This window comes from Myxocyprinus asiaticus, chromosome 13, assembly GCF_019703515.2.
Source record: "Myxocyprinus asiaticus isolate MX2 ecotype Aquarium Trade chromosome 13, UBuf_Myxa_2, whole genome shotgun sequence".
Classification (NCBI taxonomy): Eukaryota; Metazoa; Chordata; class Actinopteri; order Cypriniformes; family Catostomidae; genus Myxocyprinus; species Myxocyprinus asiaticus.
The window spans coordinates 6,395,196-6,415,979 of NC_059356.1; the positions used below are offsets into that span (position 1 = coordinate 6,395,196).

The following is a 20,784-nucleotide window of genomic DNA, read 5'->3' on the forward strand; positions in this document are numbered from 1 at the left end:
TGACATTAGACAAGTGTTCAGCAGTTCTAAATAAGACAATAAAATGTGCTGTGAATCCTCTTGATCAGACTGCTTTTTATTACCATGGGTCTTATGTATAAAGCCACTTAGAGTAACATTTTATTCTTGAGTATGTCACAATTCTAAGAATGACGTAATTTTGCTCTTATTCCTAGACTTAAGAATAAGTATTTTTCTCCCCAATTTGGAATGCCCAATTCCCAAAGTCCTCATGGTGGCATAGTGACTTGCCTCAATCCAGGTGGCGGAGGACGAATCTCAGTTGCCTCCGCGTCTGAGACCGTCAATCCGCGCATCTTATCACTTGGCTTGTTGAGCGTGTTACCGCGGAGACCTAGCGCGTGTGGAGGCTTCACGCTATTCTCTGCGGCATCCACGCACAACTCACCACGCACCCCACCGAGAGCGAACCACATTATAGCGACCACGAGGGGGTTACCCCATGTGACTCTACCCTCCCTAGCAACCGGGCCAATTTGGTTGCTTAGGAGACCTGGCTGGAGTCACTCAGCATGCCCTGGATTCGAACTCAGTGTCAAAAGTCAGCATCAATACTCGCTGAGCTACCCAGGCCCCAATAAGTGTGATTATTAAAGGATCATTTGTGTTAAGACTTAGTCTCAGCAAAATTATTTAAAAGCGCTATAAATGTATTCTAACCTAAAAAAGGATTTTGTTTTTAAACTAACAAACAAATACAGCATAACATATTTTAAACAATAAAATTATGGCCACAGGGATACCAGGATAAATATATAGTATTTGACCAATTGTATAATCTATAATCAAATAGTAAAAAATAATTTTTTATAGTTTATGTTAAATGCAGCCTTTCGGAATAAACAAAAACAAATGAATACTCCTTTTCATAATTTCAGGAACAAAGACATTTAAAGGTGCACTCAGTGATTTTTATTTTATTTTTTTGCTAATTACTAAACTTTTAAATAGAAAGAAATGGTAGTACTAATAGTCGAACAGTATTTTTAAAACAATGCAAAATTATCACTTCAGATGAAGACTCATCAGCCTCAGAGAAAAAGCTTTATTCTACATATGGTGTTGGTTGCCGCCTGATATTCATGAAATATATGACATTTTGTAAGGGAGAATGTATGTTATGGACATAAAATATCGCTTAACAGCTGAAATACACCTCCGGTTTGCATCGGAGTTCTGTTAGTGTTTATTTTGTGATTAATGGTCATCTAACTCCAGCTTAACATTATCCAGCTTATTAGAAGACTACTTGCCAAATAAATAAATAAATGCAAATGAAACATGTATTTGAGTTTATTATTATTCTATTAGCTTACTTGTAGAGATCACATAGTGATCAGTGAAGCAGGAAAGATGACTCACAAATACCTGGATGAGCGGTCTGATATGTGTCTGATGTGCGGTTGTTACTGATAAATATCAGACCTCTAGATGGCACCATTGAACAATCAGAATTGGGTGTTCCAGAGAGCTGCATAATAAAATGAAATACACCCTTGTCTTGAGAACGTAATTCAAACTATTCATTCAAATCTACCTTTATTATATAGTTGACCCTTGCCTGAGTGTATGCCAGTGTGGTTTTAATGCGTTCACAAGTTTAAAAATGTGATTTTGAAATTTTACTTTGGAGAATAAAATTCACAAAATATTATTCTAATATAAGGGGGTTTTGAACTAGCTGTTTGAAACCAACATACAAACCACTGTTAAATAAAACACACATTTGTGTCATTTGACTTTTGACTCCTTCGAAACCCCATAATTACTGAGATATAGCTTTTGTAGCCCTGGTCTCCCTTACAGTTAATATTGCTTTCTCATAAGTGGATATATCATCATGAAATAAAGACAGAACACAATTATTGATTTATCCATACAGATTAATGTACTGGTTGTTATTTATTATTTAACCACAGTCAAATGTTAGTCATGCCATTAAATACTGTTCATAGATTACTGCTTTTCCAAGGGCAGTGTTCTGGGCTGTGGCTTTTCTGAGGAAGAACCTTGCAAATTCAGCACCAGTAATTATCAGATTATTCATTTCCTTCACTAAACACACACATTTTATCATTTGCATTTGACAACAGTCATAAATTATCTAGAAAACTGAAAGTCTTTGACTTAAAACAATAAACTCCAGCGTAACACAAGATTTAAGTGTAGCTTGAAGAATCAACTCAGAATCCATTTTGTACTTTCTCAAACCATCATAAATATAATCTTTCTGTTACTGTCACAAATAACTGATTGTTTTACCGGTGAGGTATTCTGATGATAATCATTTACCCACAGACAAGATATTTGGTCTGCATTTAATACTAAAATTGGTAATTGCACCATTTTACTGCTTTATCTTAAGCAAAAGAGCTATATCTTTCTGCCGTACACTAATCTAACCTCTGATCATGCACATTGTAGCGCTCTAACACAATACTGGCCAAGAAGCATATAATTCTGCAAAGGTTTACATAGGATATAATGGGAAAAAAAAAAAAAAAAAAAAAAAGGAGGAATTTATGCTGGAAAAACACATTTTTATAGCTGATGAATGGCTGCAATACAATAGCACCGCTTTCCTTAACAATAAGTAATAATATAAAATAATGCAAAAACTCCATGATATATTTTGCTCCCTATAGACAGCTTTGCTTTTTTTTTTTTTACTTTTTCCAAGACCAACTGATACACCAACTATTGCATCTTTCAACAGCAAATCCTTTTCTCTGATTTTCTGTCACTTTTCTAAACATCTATACAATACCTTGTCCCATTAAAGTCTGCTTAAACTGTAATTTCCAGCTCAAGGCAACAGCATTTAACAGCTTCAGAAACATTACAAAACAGGAATTATGTTGTGGTTTTAAGTATGTAGCACATGGATTATGTTATGAAACACACGTTACCAAACACTTAAACCAACAACAATTAGGCATTGTCAGATTAGCTTTTACACACTTGTATAACACATTATGAAAATGGTCTACATTGTACTGTAACATTTAGGTAACACAATCCAAGCAATAGTTATCTATCTTTAAACATAACACCCTCCAATCCAGTTCCGTCAATACATTTTCACGTCCATCAAGATATCAGTAACATTCTAGTGCTGACCTAAACACAGTGGCGTAAAACTGGGGGGGGGAATAAAGTTTGAAAACAAACAGAATTTGAATACAGTGAATAAACACCAAATGAGAAAATAATAAAAAAAAATAAAACCTCTTGACTACATCATGGAATGAAAAAACTAAAAATTTAAAAAATAAATAAACCAAAACTAAACTGACCATAGGTCTGGCTAAAGTGCATGGCTTCACAGTTGTGTTTACATGTATGTCAAAAGTGCTGAGAATTCAAGCGAGAGCGTCTGCCTCACCACTCCACTGAACATTTAACTACACTCTAAATGAACTATACATTTCAAGCACAGTTTAATTTACAAGAGCTAATTGTAACTATTTTGTTAGCACGTCAATGCGGTGAGGTAAACACAAACAGACCGTTTATAAATGTAACAAGCAATATTGCTAAAGTACAAGAAACCTTGGTTTAGCAATGTCTTCAAAATCACGTGCAGCGTTGTATTTTAAAATCGAGGGGAAAAAAAAAGAGCTTTTATATTGCTTCTGCGATTTCAAGACACTTTGAATATATGGCTATGGTATTGGCTACAAAGAGCATCCTACTGAATACCTCATGCTTTTTGGTCTTTTGTTTTTAATGTTTATTAACAAAGTATCACAAAAACATGTCGAGGTTGCATTTCACACAAAAGAAAGAAATGTCATACAGGTATTTTGCATGAAGAAAATGATATTTATTTTTAAGACCAATACGATTTTGTTGCATTAAATGTATGACATTTCCCCCAAAGTTTCAAACATTTTCAGAGTTTTCTGCCATTTTTGATTTATGTATTTTTAAAGATCATTCTTCTTATATTGTCTTTGCTGTACAGTATATTTGACTGTATTACAATCAACATAAATTAAAACGCAGTGCAACAAATACAACCATATAGAAATACTGTACATCACAATTTAAATAATTTTATAATTTATTTCACATTACTGTAAAAATAATTATTATAATAAAGTTTTTGTATATGTTTATTTATTACATTTTTTGCATTATGGTAATTACAATTTTAGGGGAAATGTGCTTAATTGTCCTGAAAATAATCACAATGTAAACAGACTTTATGGTCCTAAAATAGGCCTAATTTCTTTGAGGAAAAAAAAAAAATTATTTTTTAAGTGTGACCTGGACATGTTCTTCCTAAGCCACGTTAGTTGTTAATAATAATAATAATTTAATCAACCCTCTTTCTTCTACAAACACTTGATTCTACGAAATTAAGAGTTGCTTGCAAACCCAAAGAAGAGATGCAATCATGTATGGCTATATCTTAGAGGTCCACACATTTCATATGCAGCAATCAATAGAATTAGACCTATAAAAGTACAGTACAAAACAATTAGTTTAAGACCTACGGTCCATCTACGCTTGCATTTAGTGATTTTTAAAGAGGACGGCCTGGTGTTGCAAAGGCACAGGTGTTATAGTGCAATCAACAAATACACATAAATAGCAGCACCTTTAAAATGTCTAATATGTCAAGCCGCAGTCTCTCAGCATGTCCTTCATCAAATTACATTAGCAGAAGCCAGAGGAAGTGCAACGCATCAGACTAAAGATGTATAATACTGCCAACCCCAATTCAGATGACATATAAAAAGGAGTATTTCACCAAACAATACACTTTTGTCATCATGTACTCATCCTCTAAAAAGTGGGTTTGCTAAAAAGCGTACACAAGTGGGTTGGGAACGACACTAGGGTAAATAAATGAAAACAGATTTTTCATTTTTAGATTATCTATTTCATTAAACTCACTGAGACTTCTTCTGCCCAGCCCCGTTCTCACTCAGGTCCTCTTTGGTTTTCTGAATGCAGGTGAAGAGCTCTTTAAACAGGGCTATGTATTCTGGCTGATGGAGCTCATCTGCGGAGCAGATGGAGTTTGTTGTTGTTGCCGTTGCGGTCTTTATCAGACTCTTGCGCCGTTGCACGTTAGCGGCGGCTGTCTGCACACCCTTGTGGCTGAGCTTGTCCGCCCCCTGCTGGCAGCGACGGAGCAGCTCGTCATACTTCACCTGCAGTGCGCTATACTGCGCATCAACCTCATTCAGCAGCGAGATTCCGCGCTGCTTCACTGCCTGAGCTCGCCGGATGCACGTGCGCTCGTGTCCGCGCCGGATATCCTCGGCTCGAGCCCCTCGGACGTAGCTCTCACTAATGCAGCGACGCCTCCCCTGTTGAAACTCTGCCTCTAGCTCCTCCTCGTCCTCTGGCCCCACCCTTTCCTCAGCGGAAAAGAAAACGTTGTCGGGCAGCAGAGCGTCTGTTGGTTTTGCGCTGGATGACTCGGAGCGCCACAGCTGCTGTAGCTCCTCCACCTCAGCTTCCAGCTCTGCCTGGCGATGGCGTGCTCCCTCCAGAAGACTCAGACGCTGTTCTAGCATGCTGTTTTCTTGCACCGTCAGCTCCGTCTCCTGCTCTGCCTCCACACGTCGGGCACGCTCTGCCGCCAGCTGCGCCTTCAGGGTGTGGAGGGTGTGTTGCAGGGTTGAGTTCTCCTCCTCCGCATGTCTGTCATCCAGGGCAGGGTAGGACTTTTCCTCACGCAGGTTCTCTAAGCTCAGATACCTACAAGAAAACAGAACCTTGAGTTGTGCCATTTTTGCACAAGAAGGTTTAAAATACTTGGAGAGTGTTAGCTTTCCTATTCATCTCAATGGCAGTTGCTCAGCTGGCACAAAAAGCCCTGGAAAAATGTGCCCGGCTTGTTCTGGAGACAAACATTTTTTAGTAAATCGTCTGAGCCGTAAATGCAATGTGGCTGATTGCAGGAGACAGGAAGACTACTATATTACAATAATACAATTCAAATTTTGCGAGTTATACGTTGCTTGCAAGGAAATTAATTTTGACAGAATACATGGCTATTTTTGAAAGGCCGTCAATGAAGAATCCATTGCTATTTTCCTCCAAAATGGTGTAGATACAGCATCTACCTGGGTTAAATTATGTCCCTGAAAAGTGTAAACACTGTTTGTTTGAATATTCCGACCAGCCCGACACATCAACACTGACTTAACCAATGGCGTGAGTTTCGCGCGGGACTATCTTTTTGTTCGACCAATGGCAGTAGGGCTGAGAAACTAAATTACACTTTTTCACTTAAATATTACCAAATTCAAATTATAATACATGTCAAACGATCACCAGCTTTTTAAATCGATGTTGTCCCTTAAGTCCAGAAGAGGGCGCAATAAATACATGTAATCCAAACAGCACCGTATTTTCTTATTGCAAAGAACATCCCTTAAAAAATGCATTCCATTAAAAAAATAAATAAAATGCATAAAACTGTTAAATCAAAAGATTTTTAATCAGATCATATTCTCAAATCTCAAGTAACACAAGAAATGCTTAAATAGACAGTTCTATGATAACTGGTGACACGGTACTACCACAGTGTTTTTCATTCAATAATTAGTTGTAGATTTGAACAGTAGTAATATGGGTGGGCGATATACCGGTAGACACAATAAACTGGTAGAAATTTTTGACAACCGGTATACATCTCTGTCGTGGTTAAGCAAATTTATTCACACTACACGCACACGGTACACATTCTGTCTAAGAAATGGAGGAGGAAGGTGGAGTGGCTTTAAGTGAGACTGAGAGAACTGAAGAAAAAGGTTTTTTTTTTTTTGCGACTACACGTCCACATGTATGGACATTGTATTTTGTCTTTGCTATACGCAATGCATAATTTAAATTAATTTAAACTGACTGAATACTGTTCACAACACTCTACACTGTAACATAAGGGTTAAACTTCTGGCGCATAGCGTCACGTGACACAACAGCATGGTGTCGATTTCCGTGAAGCACTTCTACAGGCGCAGCACCAACAAAAGTGCCTGGTAACAAACCTCTAATTTTTTTCATTAAAACCTGTTTGGGTGTAAAGAGTAGCATCTCTAGTTTCATTTGATATGCCGCTTTAAAAAAAAATAAAAAAATAAAAAAAATAAAAAAATATATATTCATTTGTGGAAATTAGGACCTTATTCCCTCAAAAGGTTGAAAAAACATGTTAAATATTTTGAAAAACTTTCAACATTAACACATCTGTGGGTCATTTCGCTTCATTTTAATATAAATTGTTACATTTTATTATCATCACTGTACAATACGGTTCTATTCATTAACATTATTAAATACATTCCTATACATTTACTGTGCATTTTCACATTGAGAATAAATGTATTCATGCAAAAGCTGAAAAATTTTGCTTTCAGAGGCTTTATATGGAGTTGCATTTCAAACTGTTCTGAGACCAGTGCAGACAGACAGCACACTAGAGGTTAAGTCATTCACTAAATTGGGAGCAAGGGAGCATCCTATAGCTTTCTATGCAGCTAAGTGCATTCACTCCTAAAATTTGACCAAAAGTTCAGTTTCAGGCTGCAGATGATGTTTGGACCACTCAACATGTTTGACAGACATGGGATAATGATAATCAGCACATAGATATAGAATTGTATAATGCTAAACTTTATTTTAACATGGCTGTCAGTGATTGGATGATGCTGGCCATTACCTTTAATCAGAATTGTTTATTCAGCTTTATGGAAAATCAGCTGTAATGTCTCTAACGTCTCAAAAACATGAATAACCAACACTCCTGGAAACATAAACTATTTGATTAAAAAAAGAATCTGACTTTCTATAGCTTGGTTTTACTTAAAATTTCACAATGTAGTCTTGCTGTCCACATATGTGGACATCAATTTTTAGGAAACCTATTTGCTCCAGAAAATAAATAGCTTTTTTTTGTGCTTGTTTATTAGATGCTACTAGTTACAAATCAAAAGGGGAAGTGGAAAATGTACACAGCAGTCACACTCGGGCCTCGGGAGGTTAAAATGCACTGCGTAGGGGCCGTTCAGATAGATCAAATTCTCGCACTAAAAAAGCTAGCTTGATGCTCTTTTTACCTTACACAGTGTCTAAAAATGTGGCACTCATGTGCAAGACACTGAAAAAACAGCTGGACACAGCGGGAAGTAAATTAATATCACATGTAAAGAGGGTTTTTACATGCAAGTCTTAAGACTGAAACATACTTCTTGCAAGTACACCATGTGTCAGACCGCAATTCATAGCACAGCATAACACAGCACAAGTTCGCATTGCATTCTCAACATTAACACAAGGGGTGCTATAACAGACATTAGTGTGAACTGTCTGCTTCTTCAGCAGTTCTCTTTTTCACACCAGCTATCACTTGGTCAGCTGTATGGCGGCACAACAGTTTGACGAGTCAATAAGTTCAAGTCAACATTTTTTTTTTGCTTACCTGAATAATAAAACATAGTTTAATGGCACAAACTTTTGATACTCAAATGCCCGAGGTTTGTTGCCACCACAGTAATGCAAAACGCACGTTATGTATATTCAACCGGACCACACGTTGGCTATGCGCTGGCCGAGCGCACGCATCTGCATAGGCGTACTTGGGTAAAGTACTGTATGTTTCTGGCTTAGAGGTCGACCGATAGTGGATTTTGCCGATACGATAACTAAGGTGGTGGAAAATGCTGATGACCGATTAATCGGACGATAGTTTCTTAAATCGATTTATAGAATCATTTTAAAAAAATGTTCTTAATCTTTCCTTATTAAACAGACAGAGGCAACAAGAGTCCAAAATAAATAAAATCCCAGATGTAGTTTATTGTTCAACCAAAATCCCAATAATAATACGAAAAAAATAAATAAAATAAAAGTAAAATAAAGATTTGGTGCATAATGTGGGACTTTTAACTATAAACAAGCAAGAAACACACCTGGGACTCTTATTTTGTAATGACAGAGACTTGGCTTTTTTGCAATGCTCTTTATTTAAGTATTTACCAAATTAAGCTTTTGATTGCCTTTATATTCACCAGATGAAGAGGTTTACATATATACACTTTACCAGATAAGGTTTAATGAGGAATAAGTTTTTTTATTATTCACAAGATGTGAAGTTGGAGACATGATGTATGTGCTGACAGGGCACATTTCCATATAGTCCCATTTTTTGTTGCATATATTTTTGCAGATAACCGATAGTTCCAAAAAGCACCGATTAACTGGTAAAATCGATATATTGGTATACCTCTATTCAGTCTTTAAAGGCACAGCAACAAAAAAGAAAATGGGCATTTAATTCTATTGCTCAGAAAGAAAGTAGAAAATATGAAAAACTAACATTATAAGAGGACATCAGGGGGGAAAAATATCAATAAATACACTTTATTTGCTTTGAGGAATCTGTTTTCAGTTGCATTATTAGGCTTGATGCATACTGTTTACTTGTAGTTCCATGTTGTTTGCCTCTCCAGCGGAGACCAATTAGATCCAGGATTATTGGATTACAGTAGAAAGGCCAGGCCAGATTATGTCTTGTTTTGAAGGACCATAAGATGTCCAGTCAGCATGTACTATAAGTAGGGCGATTACACTCTCAGAGAGGTCACCCACGAGTTGGATGTCATGGGGGGGGGGGGGTTGTCCATGTTACTTTAACAGTAAAGTTAAAGTAACTTTAAAGTAACCCCCCCCCCCCCGGTTATTATTGATTGGGATTGGAGTAGCACAATAAACTGCTTCATTCAATTTGCACACTTGAATAGCATTCTTGCATCACAGAATAGCATTCTGACAATTGTACAGAGTGGTTATCCGAGTTACCGTAGACTTTGTCATTTCGAACCAGTCTGGCCATTCTCTGTTGACCTCTCTCATCAACAAGACATTTATGCCCACAGAACTGCTGTTCACTGGATGATTTTTGTTTTTGGCACCATTCACAGTAAATGCTAGAGACTGTTGTACGTGAAAATCCCAGGAGATCAGCACATCCAGTGAGGGGCAGTTCTGTGGACGTAAATGTCTTGTTGCTGTTTTGGCAGCACGAGGGGGACCAACACATTATTAGGCAGGTGGTTTTAATATTGTGGCTGATCGGTGTATATATGCACTCCCATATACATATAATTATTTGTGATGTGAGATCCAGCTTTTGATACTCATACACAACTATTACACAAGGTGTAAACATTCACTGATGCTCAAGAAGGCAACACACTGCTATATACATATTATGCTTTATGTAAATACCTGTAATATAGATTCTTAGGGCAGTACTAAATAAAAAAATATAAAAGATCTTTTATCTCTTATATTTGTAGAAATTCTGAAAGGGGTGTAGAAACTGAGACAAAAGGGGAATGCAAATTTGTGCACAACTGTACAGTATATATATATATTAAACACCCGATTTATGAGCCATCAGCTGTCTTTTCTTTGGCATTTTATCTAAATCGAGCAATTCTGTGATGTGGCAAATAAAACAGCCATTTGGCTTCTAAATGTTTCAGTTTAGGAGCCAACGGCTCCTTATTCATTTTTTTAGTCGGACGCCCGGCATGGACTAAAAGCCCCAAAACATCAATTTAGCTTTTCCTGGGTCTAAAGATATTACTGTCTGAACATGCACTTTCAGCGACTCTCCATCTTGATTACACATTTTTCTCTGCATGCAAAGAGATTTTGCACAAAGTCAGTCAAACAAACAAACATGACATGGTGAGGTTGATTTGATCAATATATTTGGCTCACTTGACTTGTTGCAGATCATATATTTCTTTTAGGCAGGACATGCTCTGGGCTCCAAGACAGCGGCGTGCATCAGCAAGGTCTCTCTTTGACTGGGACGTCTTCAGATCATCCACCTGCTTCTGCAGACCCTCCATATGAGTCTGTAATCCATCTATGGTCTCAGTCAGACTGCAGATCATGATAAATAAAGAGATGCATGTCTTGACATGTTGTCCTTGCCAACAGCATGGCTATGCTGCAGGGAGAACTGGAGTTGGCCAAGGTTAGTATTGTAAACGCAAACTATTACAAAGACAAAAACTAGCAGTGCAAAACTATTTTTCATTGGCTAAAGTAAGAAAAAAAAATATGAGTTTGCAAAAGAATAAAAAATGTAACTGAAACTATAAATGTGCACTAAAATATGTACAAAACAGCAGATTACAGAGAAAATGACTTGAGTTTTTTGATGCACAGTTCACCTTTTTGCTAAAGACAGAGAACAATTTGTGATGAAAAATAAAACGGATCTGAAACAAAAATAAAAACAAAGCTAAAACTAGTCATTTCCCAAAGACACAAATGAAATAAAAGCTATTTATGAAAAATGAAAAGTAAAGCTAAACTGAAATTGAAAATCAAAATTCAAAACAAAAGAAAAAGAAAAACTGAAAATTGGGAAATTTTCAAAACCTTGGACTTATCCTCACCCCTGGATTTTTTGCTGGGCTGTGCGGTTCTCCAGCACCAGTCTTTGGTTACTTTTCTCCAGGTCTCGTGCTGCCAGGTCCAGTTGCTCGTATACTTTGGCATGCTGGTCGTTCATCTGCCGCAGGAGATCCACCTGCTTCGTTAGGTACTGTGTGAGGTCATACAGAAAAATCTATTCAAATATATAATTACCGTAACCACCATAAACATTGAGAAGGACATGTCCCTCCTTGGGCTGGGTGATCAAATATTTACGATGATTTTTAAGGGCGATATGAAATTAAGCAAAATTGTGAATACTGCAATAATTTTAACAGGGACTAAAAACAAAATGTTTTTTATTTTGGTTAGTACGGAGCAGAAACAGTATTTTTTTGTTCTGGTTCCAGCGTTCCGCAGCCTCGTTTCCAAATGGTAACCAGTTAGAACGAAATAAAAGAACGGTTAATAACGTGTCCTTCAAAGCACATGCTCATATTCGACTTAAAATATAAATGCCTAATTTTTCCACATATTTACTGCGTTAAACCCTTTGGTCTTAGGTTTTATGAAAAAATTATTGGAACAAATATACCGGTTACCAGCATTTAAAAATAACGTTTTCACTCCTGAATAATTGGAAGGGATTTTGTTCCATTTTCTGCGAAATATTTTGTTCATTTTCGTTCCTTGAACCATTTTAAGTCCCTGGATTTTACCATGCTTTTTATTTTTATTTTGACTGTTATTAGACTAGATTCGTGACCCTTTCTTCTCTCGTGACTCACAAGTAGGAGAGCTTTAAGACAGATGTTGTAATAGCCTTTTCACAGCGCACTTTAGTTTGATACATTTTCAATAATTAGTTAGATGAAATCAGAAGTTTGTTTAATAACTATAATCCAATATCTTCCATGGAATTTTCCATGTATTCAAATGTTTTAGTAATTCTAATTATACATTGTTATTTTGATGCATACAATTGAAAATTAAATATTCTTCCCTGTGTTCATTAACTTCAAAACATTGATAACACTACAATAAGGTTGTATTCGTTAACACAAGCAACTGAAACGTTTTTACTGCACTTATTAATGTTGGTTAATGTTAATTTCAACATATATTAATACTTTTTTTTTTTTATATAATTGTTGAAACTAATTAGCCTAATGGATCTAAGATGAATAAACAATGAACAATTGTATTTTTATAAATTAACCAAGAATAAATGCTGTCAAAATATTTCTCATTGTCAATTCATGATACCTAATACATTAACTACTGCTAACAAAAAGAACCATATTGTAAAGTACCCTCCATGTTATAAAGTACATCACGCATATCAATGAGAGCTAGCCAAGAATGCTAGAAAAGCTCTTAAGATGTTTTGCAAACATTGACCCAAATACTGCGTAATATTTCACAAGTTCCAAGGACATTTCACAACCAAATGTAACTGTGGTTTTGCCAACATAACCCTGTTCTTTTGTACACAATAATGTTGGTTTCAATACAAGCGACGGAAATGTATCTTCAAATCATTTTGCAATTGCCTTCCAATTACTATTGTTTTTGACAAAAAAAAAAAACCAAACTGAAGACTATTTAAATGGTGAAATATCTTTAAAACCATTTGCATATCACAACATGCAAAGCAATTATAAAGCCAGCATCATGAATCACCAGCTCTGCTCCATAAAGCCACACAGTCAAGCTTCCTGTTAGACAGTGATGCTAATTAAGTCTGCTTGAGCTCTAAGATAGAATACTAGCTTACTACCTACTGCACACTGCACATATATATAACATACTGTATAATGGCTACAACATAAAGTATGTGGAACAGTATGCATTATGCAACAATCTACATTTCAAACAGAATGGTACATTGTTGGTGCATGATCTAATCACGTTGCATGCGAGTTGCTCCCAAAAACTTGAATAAAACTTCATGTTGCTGCTAGTACTCACAGTTGTACTCATGGAGATGACGCAAACATACAATGTGAAAAGAGTTTGGTGGGGGCTAAGGAAAGCAGAGGTAGATCAGCCTACATTTCTGCCAATAACCATTCCAAAAAGCAACTGTCGGCATAGTTTAATCGGTAAAAACCGATATAATCGGTTATAGCGTTTTTACCAATATAGCGGTTTTACCGGTTAATCAGTTTTACCGATTAATTGTGCCGATAGTTGATTTTTGGAACAGTTATTGGCTAAATTTAGGCTGACATTTTTTTTTCTGGTGGGGGATTCTACAGTAAAAACGGTTTAGTTCTATATTTTAACAGCGGCCTCTAGAGGTGAAATAAAAACAATTATGTGGGGATTTGCTGTATGTAAATCGGTCATTATTAACATTATTCATCCATATTTTTATCCTCCCTGTAATGCGTATTTTTTAAATTATGATTAGGTAATGAAGTGTTTTAAATGAATGCAAGGGCATGCAAAGAAAAATGCGTTTTTATGGAAACGTGCCTCGACAGCACATACACCTCATCTGGTGAAATATGTGCCGTATATACACAAAACCCTTCATCAGGTACAATACAAGCTTTAAAAAGTTTAATTTGGTAATTACTTCCTTTTAGAGCATTGTAACAGGGCCAAATCTACGTGTTTTTGGTTTGTTTTAATTAAACGTCCCACGTAATGCACCACATCTTTAGTTTTTTTCTGGTTATTTTGGGGATTATGGTTGAACAATGAACTACATCTGGGATTTTATTAATTTTGGACTCTAAGTAGCCTCTGTGCCCATCATAGTAAGGAAAAACTAAAAAAAAAATTCTTTAAATCGGATTTAAAAATTATAGGCCGATTAATCGGTTATGGGCTTTTTCCACCAACGTAGTTATTAGTGTCTGCAAAATCCTCTATCGGTCGACCTCAAAAGGGAAGTGGGATGAAATCGAATTTGGGTTCAAGACCAATCAAACCAAGTGTGAAAACAGCCTTAGAAAAAGAGTTACATCAGACTGTAACACATTAGCCAAACAGGGCACCATAAACATGTTTAAAGTCTTATCTCATGATTGGTCTGATGTCAGACACATTTACAATGTCAAAAAAAGCAGAAGTTCTACTTCGCAACATTCTACCTGCCTGGAGGAATGAAGATCAAACAGGAAATCTTTTGAGGTTTACGTATTTCCTGCCAAGAGAAAGATTAGCCGAGATCTTATAAACTCAACAAGTGACAGTGAGTCTACCAGCCAAATTTCTGATACAGTGGCCTCAGGAAGAATTGACACTTAAGCTACACTTAAAGTTGTCTGAAAGTCATTACATCAGATAACAAAATATCTAAGCAAGTGGCATCTGCAAACAAATAATCCTAGAGCTTTTCTCTTGACTTTTGTAGTCATTGTAGAGAAAAAATGGTCTTCGCTGTGCCACAGGGGAAGTGTTCAACAAAACAGATGGGTATGTGTGGGATATTTGGGAGCTTCGGGGGAATTGTCACCTCAATCTCCTGCAGCTGCTCCTGATTGGTGGAGTACATCTGCTGAAGGCCCTGCTCCAGCTCATGGTTCCTGTCCAACAGAGTCTTGCCCAGCTCAGCGGCCAAATGCAGATCTGTCTCAAACACACACACACACACACACAGAAAAGACAGAATGCTAAACATTAGTGGGCGCTTACGAAGATCCCATCAACCCAGCAGTAGGAATGCTCAGAAAAGAGCAGAACGACATGCCCAAACAGAGTCCATGTGAGCGAGTCACAGAAGAGCTGCCCATTTCAACAAGTTTCTCACAACGGAACATTCAAGTGGACTTACAGGCAGTTCCTGTAGTTTGACTTAGTGATACACCGAAATGAGAAATTTTGGCCGAAAGCGAAAATTCTGGAGACACTGGGCCAAAAACCAAAACCCGAAAATGTTTTTATGTTTATATATACACTATATATAATATTTTTATTAGACTATGGAATAATCATCTATCTCTGTATGTATACTGTATAATATGTACTGTATGTATATACTATATATATATATATAAATCTGACTTTTTCCTAATATGCTAATAAAGTACTTATGAATACACAACGAGTGGCGGATGCAAAGCGGGTTGACTTGGACTCATGTTTGACGCCCCTGATTTAATGTGCGGCTCGGCTCGAACCGAAGATATGTGTGTCATGGTGGCTCATGCTAAACAGCCTCTGGATATGCACAGAAAAACACTCTCTATTAATGCGCTGAAATTCAACAGAGTGATCGCTTCTTTACTTTTGGGACTTTAATAGGCAACTAGGTAATGCAAATAATAACAGAATGTGCGTTTGCACTTTAAATTTCACAATAGTGTGCTTCCATAAACTCTACTGAGTGTTTTTGTGCTGTTGCACAAACACATACTGTACAGATCGCATAAAACACAGCATTTTCTTCATGTCAGTGTCTCTGTTATTTGAGTAACAGTTTTTTTCCGATTTTCAAAAACCGAAAATAGCATTTATGACCGAACACTTTCGACGGCCGAAATTTCGGTGCATCGCTAGTTTGACTAGTGTTAGCAACACGACAGCATTTTAAGGGAAAACACATACTGATAAAATGTATTGCTTTGGTAACTTTGAATAAAAGCCTGTTAATAAAAAGAGAAGTAAAAACTAATTCACTAACTAACATGTAATCAAATCACAGTCAGTGAAGTACAAAAATGTAGCAAGATATTATTTTTTAAAAAAGTAATAAAACAATAAAATATGAAAACCATAAATATTATGGACCATCCAAATCTCTTTTAACCCATGTGCACTGTTCATTTTTGACAGAAATCAATTTTGTTTCTTTAATAAAAATGGTATACTTCATATGAAAGGCTCGAGGCTTGGTTCATTTTCCTACATTTGCCATCTGAACACACTAAAGACATTTGGACTGGATTCGATGAGTTTAGACCACGTGACCAAAAAAAAAAAAAAAAAAAAAAAAAAAAAAAAAAAGACGTGTTGTTTGCAGTCAAATTTGTCTGACCATTGGAAATGAATGAGCGAGCCTAAAACACAGAGCAATGTTTGGGGGGAATTTATCAAATAACATACAGAGACAGAAATGAAGGGGTGAGACTATAACACATCCACAAAGCAGAACACACACACACAGTCTGAATTCAGAATGGCCTACTTCCATACTTCTCTTACTATTTCTGCCATAAACAGAAATACAACGTGCTGGCATGTTCAAATGAAAGCAAAACCAATTAAGCTTCTGAACATCGTTCTGTTGTAAACAAATCAAGCTGCACTTCTGGTTGTATCGCTTCAGTTCTCGTGTGAACGTGCCAACACGCTTACGTCACGTGAGAGGCAGCGTGAACAGATTCTTCTCATGAACGCGCAAACAATTATAGTGAAAAGGACTTAAATATTGATTTGCTTCTCACCCAAAGTGATCGTATTGCTTAAGAAGACATTAATTTAACCACTAGAGTCGAACTGATTACTTTTAGTATGACTGTCTGTGCTTTTTGGAGCTTTAAAGGTCTAATTACCATCCACTTGTATTGTATAGACCTACAGAGCTGAGATATTCTTCTAAAAATCTTTGTTTGTGTTCTGCAGAAGAAAGTCACACACATCTGGGACAGCATGAGGGTGAACTTTCCCTTTAAGGGTAAGAGCCTCTCCTAATCACTACAATTTTTTCCTACAATTCAAAATTATAAAAGTTACAATTCATGGACATAAAACTACAGAATGATTTCTGTTTTATTAGGAAACAAATAAAACTAAAAAATAAAATAACAGAGTAAGATACTTACAATGAAAGTGAATGCCAGTAAACACATAACGTTCCCCTAACGTTAGTGTATTGTTCCCGTTTGGTTATTTTTTTGGGAACCAATTCCTAACATTCTAAGAATGTTTTCTTCAGATTCTTTATTTTATAACCATAAACTAACATTCCCAGAACGTTGCAGGTTGGTTTTTGTGGGATAACCTAAAAATAACATACAGAACGTTCTCTTATGGTTTTATATTTACTATATCTGGGTGTCTTCCAAATAGCTTTTTTGCACCCTTTAAGGGCACTGCGAGAAGAGGATGCAACTCGAAATGTCGTCCCCAATCATAGTAAGAAAATATATTTTCCACGAAGGGCCTTTCCATAAGACTGCTAGCGATGAGTACATTCATACAGTAATGCCATGCTCCCTTCAGAGTGCCCATATCAAGAGCTGAGTGAATAGGGTATAGGGAGGATCACTTTCGATTGGAATCACCCATGATCTATATAAATCTGCACACTGCTGAATTAAAAAATGAACGGTCATTTCGGTGGAGGAACTCGATGACTGACATTATTTGTCGATTTCCTCAATAAATAATTGCTTCTAGATGTGAGATTAAATAAATATGGTATTGCTTTGAGAAAGATTTGACTCGTATAATAAAAAAAAACATGATTGTTGGAACTTTTTTTTATTGCTTTTGTTGTTTATTGGCCACTAATGACGAGAAGCACTGAGTCTCCGCTACATTGCACACTTCAGAAATGAATCTAATGTTAGCCTATAAGATTATTTGAATGTTTATCTAATTTGTAATTTATTTATCTATTTATCTATATTTGTCAATACATTTCTGACTTCAAGAACCCTCGAATGTGTTTGTGAATGTGAATATTTGGAATAATTTACTTTAATATCTGCATAATGTCTGGTGCTGAAGAAACGCAAAGATCAAGGCTCAGTTTTCAGTATTGAACAATGTTAGATTAACTTATTTTGCAATTTGCGTTGTATATAAACATCCTTAAAAATAAATACATTAATCTGAGAACCAAACTGTAGAGGATTAAGTGTAGGCTATTTTATCTTCCACTGACAGTCCGTTTTTACAGTTACAATTTATTTTTTAATGATACAATGCTCTTTATTTATTTGTCTATGAAAACGATTTCATGTTTTTTGTATTAAATGATAATTAAATGTTTTAAATTAAACAATGGATCAGCAAAGACTTTGATTGCGGGCTGATAATTTATATAGACTGTTTTATTTATGATTAATGATGTATGAATGCATGAATATGTACATAAAAATATGATGAAAACTGAGGTTAGAGGAACATTAATAGAACGTTAGGGGAACATTCTGCAAACCTAAAAAGAACGCTCCATTTCCGTACAGAAAACTTTTCTGGCTAACCAAAAACAAACCTTAAAAATGTATGTTCTGGGAACGTTCAGGGAACCAACAACTAACGTTCCCAGAACGTTCTGGGAACCAAAAATTGTTAGCCAGTCCATAAATATTAAAATGCATGTGGTTTGGGAGGGCCTGGGAAGCTCAGCGAGTATTGACGCTGACTACCACCCCTGGAGTTGCGAGTTCGAATCCAGGGGTGCTGAGTGACTCCAGCCAGGTCTCACAAGCAACCAAATCGGCCCGGTTGCTAGGGAGGGTAGAGTCACATGGGGTAACCTCCTCGTGGTCACGATTATTGGTTCTCGCTCTCAATGGGGAGTGTGGTAAGTTGTGCGTGGATCGCGGAGAGTAGCATGAGCCTCCACATGCGGAGTCTCCGTGGTGTCATGCACAATGAGCCACGTGATAAGATGTGCGGATTGACGGTCTCAGAAGCGGAGGCAACTGAGATTTGTCCTACACAACCCGTATTGAGATGAGTAAACACAACACCACGAGGATCTACTAAGTAGTGGGAATTGGGCATTCCAAATTGGGAGAAATATTATATATATATATATATATATATATATATATATATATATATATATACACACACACACGGCTTCAAAAGTATTGACACAAGACGTAAACAGTATACATGTTAACATGATTTTAGTGTGATAAAATCACTTGCAGGTTCTATCGGTGTTACGTCATCATGTAACAAAGTTAGATTGTATATAACTTTACACAGTAAATGTTAGTTAGTGATATTATCACACTAAAATCATGTTAACACATATAATGTTTACATGGTGCAACTATACTTTTGAAACAGTGAATATTTTAGCGTTTATCGACTGGCTCCATTCACTTCCACTGTAAGCGCCTCACTGTAATCCAGATTTTGCTTTTTTTTTTTTTTTTTTATAAACAAGAGACTAGTCGAAATTATTATTATTTTTTTTTTTTTTTGCTAATCGACATTATGCCCAGTGTTGGATATAATGCATTACTAAGTAATTAATTACTGTAATTAAATTACTTTTTCATTGAAAAAGTAAGGGATTACTATTATTTTTTCAGTAATGTAATTACAGTTACTTCTGATGTAATTGTGTTAAATACTGTACAGACTCTAGAACAATTCTATATAAAACAACAGTGAATTTAAAATTTAAACTTAACATCTAATGTTAAAATATATGTTTTCTAATTTAACGCCACCCCCTCAAATTCTTTGGCCAGTTCATGAATCATTTATTTGATTTTATATGATTTATCTGAAAGAATTAAAAGAACAGTTTCATGTCTATCCTTGTATTTTTCATCTGGTCGAGGTTGATAAGGGTTTTAGAAAGTAATTAGTAATAAGTAATGCAATTACTTTTCAGACAGAGTAATACTGTCTGTATAGTAATCTAATTACACTGTAGAAGATGTAATTAGTAGTTAGTAATTAGTTACTTTTTTTAGAGTAACTTACTCAACACTGATTATGCCACAAATGCTGTCGATTGAACTTGAATTTAACCCAGAATATTCCTTTAAAAACAAGAGCTTACTCCTCTCAAACACAGATCATTTTTTTAAGACGAATTTCCCAATACATTGGGAGGGACATCATAATTATAGAAGTGAAAAGAATAGGTTTCATCAGTTTGACGTCACAGTGCGCATTTAAAAGGTTTATATGGGCGTGACCTTCAGTTAGACGTCATAAACTGCTGCATTATCACCTGTAGTAACCCATCATCTGCATATTTCTCATTCTTTTCACTCATCATAATGAAACAATATCATTTTCCCTTAATGTCACATCACATGTTGTTTATATATATATATATATATATATATATATATATATATATTCGAGAGTCTTACCATGTTCCAAATCCTTCCTGCTATACCACAACTCCTCCTCATTGTGTTCAAATTCCTCCTCTACTATCACGTCCGTCAGCATCTTGACACCTGTTAAAGCTTCAGGCCGACAGAAATCGTCCGTTTAGTTTCTTTTCCCGTTTATCCTAAGACATTTGCCCTTTATCTGATGGATACATGCTTGGTGAGCTACAATCCCCAGCGGTCCTAACCGGTGTCTACAGCAACGTGGCAGACTCCGCGCTGAAGAGTAGACGGGATAAAAACAAGAACGGATCTCCCCGTTGACCAATGAGAGCAAGGGGCGGGG

General features: G+C 36.2%; 1 protein-coding gene across 1 annotated transcript; it reads right to left on the reverse strand.

Moving 5' to 3' along the window:
• Nucleotides 1-1,408: 1,408 nt before the first annotated feature.
• cdr2a (cerebellar degeneration-related protein 2a) lies at nucleotides 1,409-20,720 on the reverse strand. Its single transcript, XM_051714422.1, has 5 exons — nucleotides 20,475-20,720; nucleotides 14,912-15,024; nucleotides 11,463-11,611; nucleotides 10,774-10,941; nucleotides 1,409-5,739 (listed from the first exon to the last, which is right to left on the reverse strand). Exons 1-5 carry the CDS (start codon nucleotides 20,554-20,556, stop codon nucleotides 4,923-4,925), a joined length of 1,329 nt encoding a protein of 442 aa, XP_051570382.1. The 5' UTR covers nucleotides 20,557-20,720; the 3' UTR covers nucleotides 1,409-4,922.
• Nucleotides 20,721-20,784: the final 64 nt, after the last annotated feature.